General features: G+C 41.8%; 1 protein-coding gene across 1 annotated transcript in view; it reads right to left on the reverse strand.

The window, feature by feature from the left end:
• Nucleotides 1-746: 746 nt before the first annotated feature.
• The window catches only part of HSD17B12 (hydroxysteroid 17-beta dehydrogenase 12), a gene marked incomplete at its 5' end in the record, with an annotated part of 91,227 nt that continues 76,555 nt past the window's right edge, over nt 747-15,418 (reverse strand). Inside the window, 4 exon segments of the mRNA XM_084263534.1 lie at nt 747-2,432; nt 2,651-2,800; nt 9,353-9,418; nt 14,162-14,243. Of these exon segments, the coding sequence (XP_084119660.1) occupies nt 2,328-2,432; nt 2,651-2,800; nt 9,353-9,418; nt 14,162-14,243 (403 nt within the window). The 3' untranslated portion in view covers nt 747-2,327.

Raw genomic sequence — 15,418 nt, forward strand, 5'->3', positions numbered from 1 at the left:
CTTGCCCTCGTCTGGAGGCTGTGGCCGAGTGCCAGGAGCGTTACTGTCACTGGACACAGGCCTGCACTGAATCCGTGACAAAACACCCTTCGGAGCAGAGCTGCAGGGAGACAGGACCAGTACTACAACAAAACCCCTCCTGTTTTATTCTGTCCTGTGCCCAGGATACTTCCAGCTACAGTGGAAGCTACTGAACACACACATCATCTCAGATCCCTGGAGGGTGCAGGCATTCAAAAACAAAGCCAAGGCAATTTAGATTTAAAAGTCCTTCCTTGCTGCCATTGGGGAATAAGAGACCTTGGCAGAAGCATGAGCATGGGAACCCAAGCTGTGGGCTGCTGGCACCACACACGGGGCATGGGGCAAAACAGCCGCTGGCAGGATCCCACAAACCCACTGCCAGATACCACCTTGCTGGGCCACAGCTGCTTCAGTGCCTGTTGGATGTGCACACTATTCCCCTCAGACATCTCTCTCCAAACTCCTTCAATAGAGCGGGAATTGTTATTTGGAAATAACCATTTCTTATTTATAGCTGCATTAACAGTTCTAATTAAGCCTTGGCGTTCCAGTGATTTTAAAATATCAGCACTGTAAAACCACCAGCAGTCAGGAAAACAAATTAATAAAAGCCTTGGTTTTGGCACATAAAAGTACAGTAATTTTCACTGCATTATTATATACATTAAAGGACCAGCAGGCATTTAAATGTACAGACAAACATTTCAAGGAAAAAACAAAGATTCAGAGTAAATTCCATTTTATTTGTTTTATGAAGTCAAAAACATACAGATTGTTTAATCCAATGCTTCCAGATCAGCTCCAGAGCAAACCAAATCATGTGCTCTTACAGAACTAATACCACGGACTTCACCATCCCTGTTTCAAAAAATTTAAGAAAACTATGGGACAGGATCTGCATCTCAGATTTGATCAGCACCATTGCATCGGTATTCAGGTTTTTTTTCATGTACAGAAATGTTAGCCCCAAATCATGTCTTAGTACAACATCTCTTTCTTCAAAACCAGAGCTTGAAATTGTCCTTTCAAGGATAGAAAGCAACCTCCACTCTTTAACAGTAAGAAGTCTACACAGAAAATATTGGTAGCTGCTTGCAGTTTGACTTGCCTTGTCAGTTTCAGCACATTTTTGTTTATAAAAAGGAATGTTAGAGACAAAAATAATAATAATAATAATATTTGTTTAAAGAGCAGGTAAATACAACAGCAGTGCAGACTTGTCATACTTTGATCCATGTCTCCTGAAGTTGGGTAACTTCAGCCTGGTAGCACTCAGGTTTGGAATAGGACCATGTAAGAAATCAGTTAATACAAAACACAGATTAAAACTATTCCACATATAAAGCAAGTTTACCGGTTCTCATTTTTAAAGCTGTCTCAAATATTCAGGATTCACGTTTGAAAGGGCCTCACCCAAGAGACAGACCGATGTATACTTCAGAAATAATTTAACCATGGTTGCTAACAAGAGGAGTAACTAATTTCAAGCTCTGCATTTAAAGCACCCATAATCTTTTACACAGCGACCGGGACGGAACACACAACTCGTGACATTTATCTACATTGTGTTATCACCACCTATTACAAAGAGCAGGCACTGAACTTGTAAAAACGTTATTACAAATCATGAAGTTTACATATTACTGAAAAGTTAGAATCCATGTTCAAGAACCAAGAATTTAAATACTTTTTGCAATGTTACTCTATGTATATATTTATAGAAGAGCAATTACACTCATTTTGGTTTTTGGCCCATCCAAGTTAATAACCAAAAAATCACACTGGACCATGCAACGGGGCACACTAATGAGCTGGCTGACGATGCAGGATCCTTGCAAGTACCCAAACCCTGAGCTCTGAACACGTTATGCTCTGTCAACAGTGCTAATTACCTTTGTAAATAAAGATGTTCCCTTCCCACCCATTCAGGAGTACAAGGAAACTACTGTTTTTCTGCCCTTCACCCACACACACAATACACAGCTGTGATGGGTACTGCATGACCAAGCTGTTCAACAGCACAACGTCTCATCAAGTCCATGTAGGTTCTTCTTAGAGCACAATGCAATTTTAGTCCAAAGCACTTACCCCCCCCCATATACTATCTATAAACAAATAAAGCCTATTTTTAAATCACTATTAGAAGTCAACAGTCTTGTTTCACCTGTGTCCTCCAAACAAGACTGTTTTGCTTGTTAGAAAGCATACCTACAATTGAAGATGTTTAAAACATTAGGTCTACTTGGTGCTGTAGCCTGGGTGTGGAACCTGCGGGAGCTCCCAGTTCCAGATTTGCCTCCGACTTACTTCTCCTTCAATTTTTTCAAATAACGAGCCCGTATTTGTCTGTTTGTTTTTATGAGTAAATTCATGGCAGCAGATGTAGGCAGAAAAGAGAACATCCATCCCTAAGAAAGAAAGAAAAAAAAAATAAAAAGGGGAAAGTCTCAGCTTTAAGCCTGTATTAAGTGAGGCCTGACAGTTACCAGCACACAAATACTAACAAGCCATCATCAGAAGTGAAAGAACAACAAAAAATATTTAATTTTCAAAATTATTCTTTACTTTTCTTCCATAATAAACACATAAAACATCCCAGATCCTTGTGCTTCCCAAGGCGACTTACCATGAGCGCATGGGGTAGGCAGCCGTTGGTCTGGGCCTGCAGGCCCACCGTGCCCAGGGCAGCTCTGACGTAGGTTTCAGGGCTGGGCTTATCAAAGGTCGGCTTGCGGATTCTGGACATTTTCGTCGCCACGTAATACGGCAGGACACTCTGCATGGAGGAAAGAGCATGTTAAGCAGAGAAGGCTTTCGGATTAGCTTACAGATCCATCAAGGAGCTCAAATAACTGGGAAATTTGGCCACGTGCACACTAAACTCTAGCTAAAGCTAGGCTTCCTTGCAATTCTGGTCGTAAGATCACAACGTACAGTATCAAAACCATTTTCCATCGAACACCCTGTGGGCCACATTTGGGGTCTAAAGGGTAAATAGTTTAGTGATCTGTTGACAGTCAGCATCCACAGTTGGGGCCCTAGAATAACTACTCTTGCAAGCGTATAGTTGAAAAGTCTTTCTTAAAATCTGAGTGTGCAAAACTTCATTCCAGCTGTTTAACAGAGAATGCCGCAGCCTTTCTGCTTCTCTGTAGCAAACCCCCAATGCTTGGTTGGGAAGGAGGTGAAGAGCCCAAGACAGGGGGACTTTATACTTGAATACAGCTCAATTACAGCCTGGCACCTGTACAGAGAGAAACAGAGACAGGAGGGAGAAGGAGGAAAGGGAATGTCAGGAGACTTGGAATGTTGAGCTTGCAACTCCACAGGAGTCCTCGGAGGATGGAGAAGGTATCAGGAGAGAAGGATGGATCAAGAAGCAAAGCCCTGCTAGAGAGCTTTTACAGCAGTGTTTGGAAGAAACAAAAAGCAATGGTGGGTCTCAGAACTACCTGGCCATAATGGAAAAGCAAGAGGAAGCAGCCTGAGTATCTGATTCACAGACACTGGTACCATAAAGGCATGTCTGTGGTGAGGCGAGATAAACTTGGAGGATCCAAAACCACACATTCCACTTATTCCCAGCTCATGCCACTGGAAAAGTGAAATGCACATACACTTGCACAGCAGGAAGCAACCACCTTGTCCCATATAGTCGTGGCTCTGGCATTCCTTTCAACTTGTCCTCAATCAAGGCCTCCCTAAACAAAAAGTAATCAAAATGCCCTGGTCTACAGCCACTCAGACATTGATGTATCAGATCTCACAGGCTTTGTAAGGTTGGAACACCACTTTGACAAGGAGCTCCTATAACTGGCTGTAGCTGTACTGGTGTTTCAATGTGTACAGTCGGTGAGTGCTGCGATTCACGTGCCTTTACAGCACTACGAAGTGTGCATCCACCTTCATGGGTCTCGGAACAAGAATACCATTTCTAAACTCAGTCTATTTGGGCAAGTTTGTTTGGAAACCTGCTTCCCTATGTCAGACTCTTAAAGAACAATGACCACACATGCTTAACCTCAGGAACTTTACTATCATGTTCTCAGAAGTGCAGCACCATAACACGGAGGGAAAAGGATCACTTGAACTCTGACTGTTCACCTGCACCATGGCTGTGCACATTCCAACAGGAGTCTGACCACCACAAACAGGAAGCACGGGTACATCTGCTCATTCCTTCGCCGTAGAACATTAAAACTGTGCACCTCTCTCTATAACCAGGACTCAAGAAATGCACTGCATGAATCCACTTTCAAATGGAGAGGAAAAAAGAAATCTGAATTTCATTAGTGTAAGCAGTTACCATCACCTTTAGAGATGCCAAAAGCTATACAAATGCTTGGAGAACAAAACTCCTCACTCTGTTCCCATAACAGCATAGGTACCTGGCTCCAGCTCTGAGCATGAGCCTCATCCATTTTTCAGATTACGTTTCACTGAATCTCTAGTTTTGTGTTTGCAACAAAGGAAAACAATTCTAAGCTGCTTCTACAGCACCAAATTACCTCTGCAACATCCCCACACCATGATTTCAGTTAAGATTTATTTTCTGCCTTCCTCGGCTCCAAACTGACTTTGTAAGTGAACTGCACTACCCAGTTAAGCCACTGGATAGCATGAAGGGGCAAACAATTGCACATGAGGATACTTGAAAAAAGCAAGCACACAGTAGCACTACTTGTTAGTTATTGATCCTGAGACTTCAGGGCACACACAAGCATGGGATTACACTCAATGAAAAAACAATTTTTTCCTCCCAAACATTCTCTAGAAAACAGAGAGAGGGGTATTTATTTCCAGAAAGGTAAGATTTGCCAGCCTTCCATTAACTCTGTTATATTTTAACAGCTATGAAGAAACCTGTTGCTTTAAGTTATTTTCTCCCCTCTTCTTCCTGCCCACAAGTATCTTGGGCATCCATGAACTTTATCTAAAACTGGCATGAGTAATCAAAAAATGTATTTTTCACTGCCTAAAGCCCTCTAGCATTCTGCAGAGAGGCAGATCGAAACCCACACTAACTGGGCAAGGAACCATATAGAAAATTCCTTGTCTTTATCCACACAAAGCCTAGCCTGCTCTCCAGTTTCAAAATGTGCCTTAAAATTAGCTCACGTCAATACGATGCCTCTTGTTCTCTTAAAACATTTGCTAGTGCTTACAGACCTGATGCTTGTTAAAACTGGCCAGCACTTGGCACTGGGGTCTTGAGTCTTGTACGGATGCAAGGACTGAGCTCCAGTCCTGAACAGAACCCTCTACTAAATATGCTACATTCGCATGGAAATAAGCCCCCCTCTCTCCCAAAAGCCACAAGAGTTTCCACTATTTTATCACTTTTTTTCCCCTAATTTAAAAAGAAAAAAGACTTGAAGTCTCTCTCCATTTCTCTATGGGTAAAAAGAGGGTGTGGGACATGAGGGGAAATGGAAGAATTGCAGTAACCAAAGTTGGCCTGTAAGAAAGTGAAAAAAACAAGCTAAAAAGCTTTGGAGGAAGCCAATGCCATTAGTCTGGCGATTTGTGAGCACCTGGAGAGCTCCAGGCTTGTTCAGTATGGTTAAAAGGAGGCTGGTGGTGGCCTAATACCTGCCTAGAGTTACTTAAGATAGTTTGGAAGGTGAGAGCCAAGCTCTTTGTGGTAGTGCCAGATAAAACATGAAGAGGCAAAACCATCGATTCTGGCTGTGAGCTTTCAGACTGGACACTAAGGAGAAAGCTGTTTGCTAGGAGAGAAGCACAACACTAACAAGGAGGTCACAGTATCCCTGCCCTTGAAGGTTTTTAAGATTTGGCTGTCTAAAGCCCATGGCCTTATGTCAGCAGCAATCCCACTGCTAACACTGGGAGAGCAGGAGGTTAGGCTAGAAAACTTCCTGGACATCCCTTCAAACAAACGCTTCCATGATCCTGTGATCTGGTGTTTTATATGGTAGATACAGTAGAGGGAAACAGGGGGTGGAAGTTTTCACTATTCCACTTTGCCTATGGAGGGTAATGAAGTATAGAGGGAAAACGCTGATACTGCCTGAAACATGCACACAGAGAATTTTACCCTGTGCTCTTACTGTGCTGCTTCTGTAAAAGGAAGAGGCCTGTCAGCCAGAGAGACCTCTGCATTGCAAGAGTGCTGCGTGCTATCCAAGCTCAGCTTCCACAGAGAAGGCAGTTCACTACAGCAGAGCTGACAGGCCTCAGGTGAAGTTCAGAAACTGGTTAAAATACAACCTGTGCCATGTTTCTGCTCTTCATGCAGTGGTACTCTGCAGGCACTGGCACGGTGAAAGTCAGCTCTTTTAAATGGTGATCACAATTAAGTGCAAATCTGGAATTAAAAGTACTGAAGGGCAGAGATCAACTTCAGAGAATCTAGGGGAGACACAGACTTCCAAAGAGCTTGAAGATACATTAGCTAGTCTTTACAGGACAGTCCTGGTAATTTTCATCAGTAGTTTATAGTGACTTAGGCTGAAACAAGACCACAAGGACATGGACTGCAATAAAATTAGCATAACAAATGGAAGCTGTGACAGCTATTGGTCATCAGGCCCACATAACTGAGAATGGCAGTTCACTCTCTACATTTAGGGGCAAAAAAGCAGTGCTGTCAGGAATTCAGTACCCTTGGCTGATGCACGTTACAAAAGGACAGCTTACCAAAACCTGTTTTGTACAGCAAAACAAAACTGTTGCTACAGAAAGACAGATTTAACTCTTCATTTGTTTATAGTGTTACGAGCGTAAAGACACCAAAAACTTATTTTCTAGCTTTTCCAAATCCAAAAGCTAGAAAATCTTTCCCATCCTATCTGTTTAATGCCTTCGGCCAAACACGAGTTACCAGGTTTACTGTTTCAACTGGTACTCTGTAGTCCTAAATGAGCAATACCCACTCCTCCTTTCCTTTCCTCTCAAACTGACAGAGTACAGCTTGAACAGAATCCGGGGAAGAGGAGACTGTCTGGTTACAAATGCACACAGGATAAACGCATCTCAAAGATTATAGATTCACAGAATTGTTTTGGTTGGAAAACACCTTTAAGAGGATAAACTCCAACTGCTAGCTTATCACTGCCAAGTCCAACCACTAACCCATGCCCACACCTATGTGTCTCAAATTCCTTTAGGGGTGGTGACTCAACCACCTCCCTGGGCAGCCTGTCCAATGATTGACAACTCTTTCACCCAAGACATTTTTTCCTCATATCCAATCTAAGATGTAACACTTCTGCAAGCACCTGTCTCTAAATACTCACACTGAGGTAACAATCAACAGCTTTACCTATGAAAGCAGCAGAAAAAAAAGAGAGGCTAGACAATGTACCTCAGCACACGCACACAAATCACAACCAGCTCCACTGCCAGTAGAGCTGCGTGCTGAAGGAGCCCGTGCCTCACAGGGATTGTGGGTAGGCTTGAGCAGGAAAGAAGTCCTAAGATTTCATATCATTGATTTAGAAAAGAACTACTCTACCAGTTTCTTCAGTCCCATTTGGAGAATGTGACCGCAGATTAAGAAAGCCACATTGCTTATAGATGAAGCCAATCAGGAGAAGAGCTGTCTGATAATAAAGCTAAATCCTCAAATAATACAACTTGAAACCCACAGGACAGATGTAAATAATATAGAAGGGTAAAAGTTAAAAGAAATCCCTAAGTATTTGCAGTATGGTAAAAACTGACCCATTGCTGGACAGTTTGGGGCTGAAGCCAGGGAAAGGTAAGAAAGTATTATATGTCTCCTTGTTACTAAGAGGTGCTCCAGCTTAACCCACTTCAAGAAGTGAGAGCCCACACAAACCACCCCACATGCTGAACATGCACCTGTTCAGTGCTGCCTTTTTAAGCATCCTGCACACTGGTTTAGCTGAAGGTGCATCCTAGAGTGCACAAGCATCAAATTCTCTGAGTAGAAGTTAGGCATTGGGAGCTCTATGGCAAGTTATAGTCTGTCACCAGCATAAAACTCACGTCACCTAGTATGTCCCAGAGAAGGTCTGTGACAGAATTAGTTCAAATGCTTTCAGAGATCACCTTTGGTAGCTTCCTGTCTGCTGCCAAAATACCCCAAGTAAAAAGCATCCCTTAAGATGTTTAGTGTAAGGCTTAAATCTAGGTTTAAATGAGGTCAGTGACTGCATGAGAAGTGGTCACCCAGCAATTGCCTTTTTTCTTAACACAACCTTCTCTCAGGAACTGGGACAGGACATTATACCAAACATCTGGGACTAAACACCTGGATATTCAACTGCAGGACACTTCTGGTGCAAAGTTCTTGTTTTCCTAAATACACTTAAGGGAAAAATACGTAGTGCATCAACAAGGTAACACAGGCTTAAATTGGTAACAATTCCTCTATGGTTTTAGCCAGTAACAGAAACTACACTTGCATGCTTAGTGACTACACAAACAAGGTTGGTGACTTTGTGCCTTACTCCTCATAGTGCTTTTGGAGTTCAGATGGTTTTGAGAACCACCATATGGAACAGGAGAATGACAGACATGGACACAGGCCAATCCTGTCTGCAAGAAGACTCCTCGCTGAATTAAAGACACAGCAGTGTCTTCTCAGTACAGGTAAGATCTGGTACCAACTTTACCAAACTGGGCAGCAACAGGCACACTAAGGAACGAACAACTGGAAATTCCAGCTACGTTTTGGAAGCAAACACTAAGAGTATGCAAGAAGTGATACTAAAGCAAAATCCCATAAAGCTGTGTGAGCCTGGATCAGTTTGCTTTTATGCCCCATCAAAAATAATTAAACCCATGAAAGGTAAACAAGTTGGGGGGGGAAGCAGGTCTCATTAAGAAAATTAAATCAGTCTCTTATATAGAAAGGGTCTTTGAGGCTTTTGTTTGTTCTTCCACTAGCAGTTGATTCACAAACATGCAGGGAATGGACTGTTGCTGCCTGAGTCTCTGGAGCAGTTACCCCCAGATCGCTGTACACGCACACTCCAAAAGTGCATTCCAGCAGATAAAGTACAGAGATGAATTTTTACAGAGTTGCACAGAGTTTTATGGAGTATTTTATACTTGAAGTTTTAATTTCTTTTAAATTTCTACCATCAGCTAAGGTAAAAACCCTCAACAAAGAGGAAAAAACCCCCAAAATCAAACCCATGAAAACCCCAAAGCACACCACCCATGTTTGCTGTTGTTTCAGGGCAACTTAAGCAAGCTGCTAATGGGATCAAAGGAAATTCTTATCTTTAATCTGTGTCACATATTCATGAATAAGAGAAAACGCTGATTCCCCTTTGTTACCAAGGCACCCATGTTGCTGTGGTAACCACACTTACATGAAACAAACTCTACTCACCTGCACAATGATGCCCTTGCTCTTGTATTCTGCATGGAGGCTGCGGGAGAAGTAATCCATAAAAGCCTAGAGAGAAGAAAAGGGAAACAGGCAGCATGCTAAGCATTAAAATGGAAACTATAGTTGGCAGGTTTTTGTAAGCATATCGGAATTGCTATTTATATAGTTCCTGTTTTCAAAGTGAAAAATCTTAGGTTTTCAAAGAAACTTTGCATATTAGAGCAATGCCATCTGAATAGAAACCCTAATGCTTACAAAGCATTTCTACAGAAGTGAGACTCACTCTAAACAAAACCCTTTTCAGTTCAGAAGGAAAAGGAGCTAGATTTGGTATGTAAAGCCTAGTTCACGAAATAAGACTTTGCATGTTCATTGTTCACTACTAATGTCATCTCATTAGACTTCTTTTTAAAAAGGAGTGGTTTAAGTATATTTCTTTCTGCACATGGCTTTTAAGACACAAAATTTATGCTTTGTCTTCTGCCTTCATGCTTCTAAAATGCCAGTGACAGTGATACTGTTTCCTAGTCCAAAAGTCTACTGCTACAGATTCTCTTCCCAACTTCTGGAAGTTTTAAAAATTCCAAGACTAAAAGTTTAAAGAAAGAAGTGAAAAAAAGCTTAAAAGGTGGATGCTAGTACCTGCCTTCAAGATGCCCTCACATCTCATACAGCTGCCTCCATAACCATGCTGAGAAACAATTGTCCTAACAACACAAGGCTACTCAGCAGTTCAAACCAGTTTACAATCCCCTCCTGGAGTTCTTCTAAACCATCTTTCCACTCTTGTTTCCTGCAGTCCAGTGAGACAAAACACCAGGTTCTGCTGTGGTTTCTTGTTTTAATTAAGCAATGCAGCCAAGTAGGATGAATGGAGTACCTTCTTATCTGTGCTTAAAGCTAAAATAAATACTGAATAAATCAATTCACATATTTAAGAAGCAATTGCTTCAGACCAGCTTCAAAACAAAATGGCAGAGCTTTAGTATTTAACTCTCTTTACAGTCTTCCTTTGCTGACCATCACCAGTAGATCAAGTGAAACCAGAGCTTAATGTTTGCAGTGCCCAGTGTCTTTCCTGTTAATGTCATACTGCTGAATTCAGCCCGTGCAGGAAAAAGAAACACTCCCATGCTACTGGGACATGCTACCCATGAACAGTTTTCTGAGTGTACACAAGATCTGAAAGAAAACTCGATTTTGCTGTGTGGCAGCCAGGTTCTTTCATTCCTCACCTCTGAGTTGCACATACAAGCTACAAGTACGCTCATTACACCAAAAAAAAGCGCTTATATTCTGTCCAATTGTTCTTTCTTTCTCCTTCACCTCCAAGTGTAAGTTCTTAACGAAATCCAGGATCCAACAAGTCCCTGGAAAGGAGGCCTAGCAGCAATGATTCAAGTGAGCCAGTCAAGCTATTGCAACAATAAGGCACTTGCACAGACATGCAAATAGTTCAGTGCAGTCCCTGAGCGCGGCTGCCAGATGTATGTGTGGTAACTGCACAGAGTGTATCAATAATCTATTAAAAATAAATACAAAACTGTATTGTGTTAATCAAAGGGCTTTGATCATTCAAATTTTGAACTACTTCGACATGAGAGACTCCTGAAATCAGTTACTGCTTCAAATATGGAAAGACAGTATAAAGAGACTGTCATCATCTCTACTGGTTGCAGAGAGCTTGCAATAAAGAGACTGTTCATTTTACATGAGAAAAATCAACTTCCAGTATCCAAATAAACTTGGGAGTTTTTCTTCTTTAAGAATTTATTTCAAGACAAGGTGGGGTTTCTACCTCCAGATGCTCAGCAGCCTTTAACTTAAAGCAGTCTCAAGAACATTGTCTAATTAAGCATCACCCAAATAAACAGATAGATACTTCATTAAGAAAACAACTCCTCCTTGGACATCCGGTAACAAAACCCAAATACTAAAGACGTGACAGAGGAAAAAAAAAATAAGAATCTTATTTTACTTCTCAGAGAGGTAGACAAATAAGCCTGTCAGAAACAGGACTATGACTCCTTTATTACCGTCTCATTCCATTGTAAAATAAGGGATTCTCCACAGGAAGTTTAGAGAGTTGGGGTGTTCCTGATAATTAGCCAAAGCCATTGACTCAGACCTGAAGGATACTATGCTTTAAGCCACCTCTATATAGATGTGGATAAAAAAACCACATCGATGAAATTGCAGATAGAGTCTTTTGATAGCTACATTAGGGGGAGTCACTTCCATGCTTACTAATCCTGCCATTGTAGAAGATGAGCAGTGCTGAGAATAGGCAGATTCCTTAACTTGTCATCGAGTTTCTTAGTGGGCTGGGAGGAAACATTTGAGATTCTTGTTGAAAAAAGACTAACCAAAGTGGGGTTAGGCATATTATCACTACAATCAGAAGCTCAATTCAGTCCATAAAGCTGAAGGCACTGCCATAACAAAAGTGACCTTTCGTATTAAAGCAAAGAACTGTGCTCTCAGGAAGCAGCTATTTCAAGAGCAAATTTCATCAGCAAAAAGTAATTCAGGCTTTCATCATTTCTAAACTTAAATATTCCCTCCTTTAACAGGCATAAACCGGTGCACATCGGATCTTTCTGGATATATGAAGATGTTACTCAAGACTCTAGAACAGATGTGTTCTGTCCTGAGTGACACTCCTGAAGGTTTCTCCATCCTGTCAAGGTTCTGCTTAGGCTCTGAAATCCTTGAGGTATTTAAGGTAATTACCAGGTGCACCTCAAAAAGCTGTAGGACTATACTGCATCAATTCCCATGTCAACGTCTCTTGCATTTAGTTCCATAGTGCACACCTGTATTCTGTCTTTACAGAGTTAACTGGAGATCTCTTAGGAGAACATTTTCCAAGCCCCTGTAATTATCTTGGGGAGGGTGGGTGGAGAAGACCAGCTGCAGAAGGACAAAAGTGACCCGATGACAAACCAAAGCAGGTAAGTTTAACATGAAATGTAGATCAAGAGTAGAAACTTAGGAACTGGTAAAATAAACCAGCCTCTTGTGAAGGAAGACTGGAAGGTCCAGTAAAAGGAGTGTTTGGCCAAGTGGGGAGCTTCTTGATGAACTAAAAATGGGCACATGAGAGACAGAAACAAGGAGCAACAAAGGAGAAACAAAACATTATTTAGGATATTTATCTCCTTTAGGAACAAGCTAGGAGAAGGCTAGCAGTAAAGACAATAAGGGTAGCAGTACAGAATCCTACAGGCACACTAGTTTCTACAAGAATTTCAGCAAAACAGGAATCTGTTCATGGATGAGGGAGACAACCCAGAAATAAAGGTCAGAAAAAGGTTAAGGTGTTCACCACTTGTCTTGCCTGTGCATAGCCAAAGCCTGCTCACGTGCTTCTGTACCCACAAGCTTTGTTTAATGAAATGGACAGGCAGAGGCAGCAACAATTTAGGGACTATTAAGCAAAGCTGGATGTCTTCAAATCCATGAATGCACTCAAGAGTGCCAGAAGAACTTATCCATCTGTATACAAGTCTGCTGTCCACAATATCTGAAAAACTGTGGGAACTAGGGGAGGTCTTTGGCAACTGGAAGAGGCCTAATGCATCCCTCCTTGAAAAAGCAAGAATGATCCTGTAGTTTTAACTCAGTTTGTGGAAAGATCGTGGAGCCCTCCTCTTGGTATTCATTTCCAGGCACATAGGGGACAAGAAAATAAATCAGAAACAGTCAACACAGATCTACCAACAGCAAATCACGTTTGACCAACTAAATTGCTTTCTACAATGGAGTAGACTAGCTCTTTTCCTCATCTACAGATATATTTGCACTTCAGTAAATCCTTTTACACCACCTTCTGCAGCATTCTCATTTGGAATTCAAGCAGTTAGGGGCCAAAAGGACAAACTGCTGGCCAGACTGAAAATTGGCTGGACCACCAGGCTCAAAGGGCCATGATTAATAGCTTGACATCTGGCTGACAACAAGCAAAGAACCATACAGATCTCGTATCAGCAACCTGGATGATGACACAGAGCATACTCTCAGCAAATCTGCAGATGACACAACACCTCCAGTCTAGAGACACCCCAATAATCTTTACAGCTGTTGAACACCATGAGATTTCTCAGCTGGCACAGTGTGAAGTGCAAAGTTCTGCATACAGAGTGGGACAACACCATGCCTTAACTTAGGTTGAGCAGCAGCCCTTCTGCAAACAACCTGGAATTTATGGTGGCTGTCAGGGAGAAGATAGACAAATAGGCCACTCACTGCAAGAAGTGGGAGAAGATGCTGGGTAACGTTAGCAGGATGTATGGTCAGCAGACCAAGGGAACTTGACTATTTAGTATTGTTGAGGCCCTAGAGCTCTACCCTTCCTCTTACCTGGAAGGCTAAACTTAGGGCGAGTTGTAAGAGGACAACTATTTGCTTCCAGCAAGCATGAGAAGAGTCCTACTGAAATAAATATATCTACTTATATATTGAAGATACTGATCTTCAGTAAGACAGGGTAAAAGGTTTCAAAGTCAAAATACAGACGTGTATTAAACTTGGTTGATGCCCTTTCTCAACCTCACACTAAGCTTGCTTGATACACGAGTATCTTTTTCCATACAAAAGTAGACAGCATGATGAAACGTATAAAATACTTGTTTCCAAACCAGCAAACACTTGCACTTATTTTTCTCTTGACCTTCCAGCTTCCCCTACTGGAAAAATTTAAGTTATAAATTCCCTACTTTTAGTTCACAAAAGCACCACTAGATGGACACCACAACATTTGTTGGCTCATGTCTGACACTTGATTTCGGTGTGGAAAAGAACACTTACCTTGGTTGCGGAATAGAGAGTCAGCAGTGGAGTTGGATACATCCCAGCAGCTGAGGAGATATTTAGGATCACCCCCTTCGATCTGAAAGGCAGCGAAGATATATTACCATGGAATAAAGGAACATCATTCACATTTCACAACATTACAAGTCTAAAGAAAACCTGTAAGATGCAACTATGATTAAGACCTGTTTAAAAACCCCAGCAAAGTCCTAAATTGAAATTTACTAATAACTGGGGACAACATCAGTATTCAAGCAGCTGGTATAAATCAGGAATAACTCCGAGGTCAATACAGCAGGAGAATTAAGCTCCATCCATATGTACACATGTACGTACACATGCACACAGAGGGCTAGACTGTGCCAAACTTGGTCAGTGAACCTGACATGTCTAAATCTTAGCCTAGGGTGGCAGAAATAGCAACACAAGTTTGTAGTATATTTTGCACTGTGATAACCCCTTTCACCTTCTAAGTGTTATTTCATGATGGGTGTTCAAGATAGGAGATACCTGAATCTACTGCTCAAATACAGAGTATTTTTAACGTAGTATGGAGGAGACTAAGTGGATGACTATTTTGAGCATGTCTATTTCTGAGACTAGTTTCACTTACAAACCCAGGCACGGGTAGAAAGAAACATTAGTTTTAAAAGCTTCAGGCAAACTAAGGCAAGTATGCTGTCAGAAGGTGCTACCGACAGTCCAACACAGTGAAACATGCATCTCTGGGCTTCTTACCCTGTAGTAAAGGCAAACCAGTCTACCTGAACATACTGAGTGTGCTGAGTTTGGTGCAGAATGAGAACTGCACACAGGTAGTAGGCACTACGCAGCGCAACTCCTGCAGATTCACGTATGAGTTTCTCATCATATTTGTTCACCTGTGTCCCTGCACTGCTGCTGCCACAATGATTTACATCACCATCTTAAGAACAAACAGTTGGGTTTAAGTGACCATTAAGAATTTAAACCATGTTAACTTTGAATATGGTGACAACAGATTCAAACCAACACAGCTTCTGCCACGATAAACGTACAAATTCAATCTGTGATTGATCCACCTCTAGAAATGAGATGGCCAACGTGACAGAATCGAGTCATTGCAGTCAGTCCGGATTTCAAACATTTTTGCCCAAGTTCATTGTATTTTCAGGAGCTGTCACAGAGTCACAGAACAGCAGGGTCTGGAAGCGACCTTGAGATCATCTAGTCCTGCTTGAAGCAGGTTCACCTAGCGCAGGCTGCACACGATGG

This window comes from Gallinula chloropus (genome assembly GCF_964237585.1).
Source record: "Gallinula chloropus genome assembly, chromosome: 4".
NCBI classification, from domain to species: domain Eukaryota; kingdom Metazoa; phylum Chordata; class Aves; order Gruiformes; family Rallidae; genus Gallinula; species Gallinula chloropus.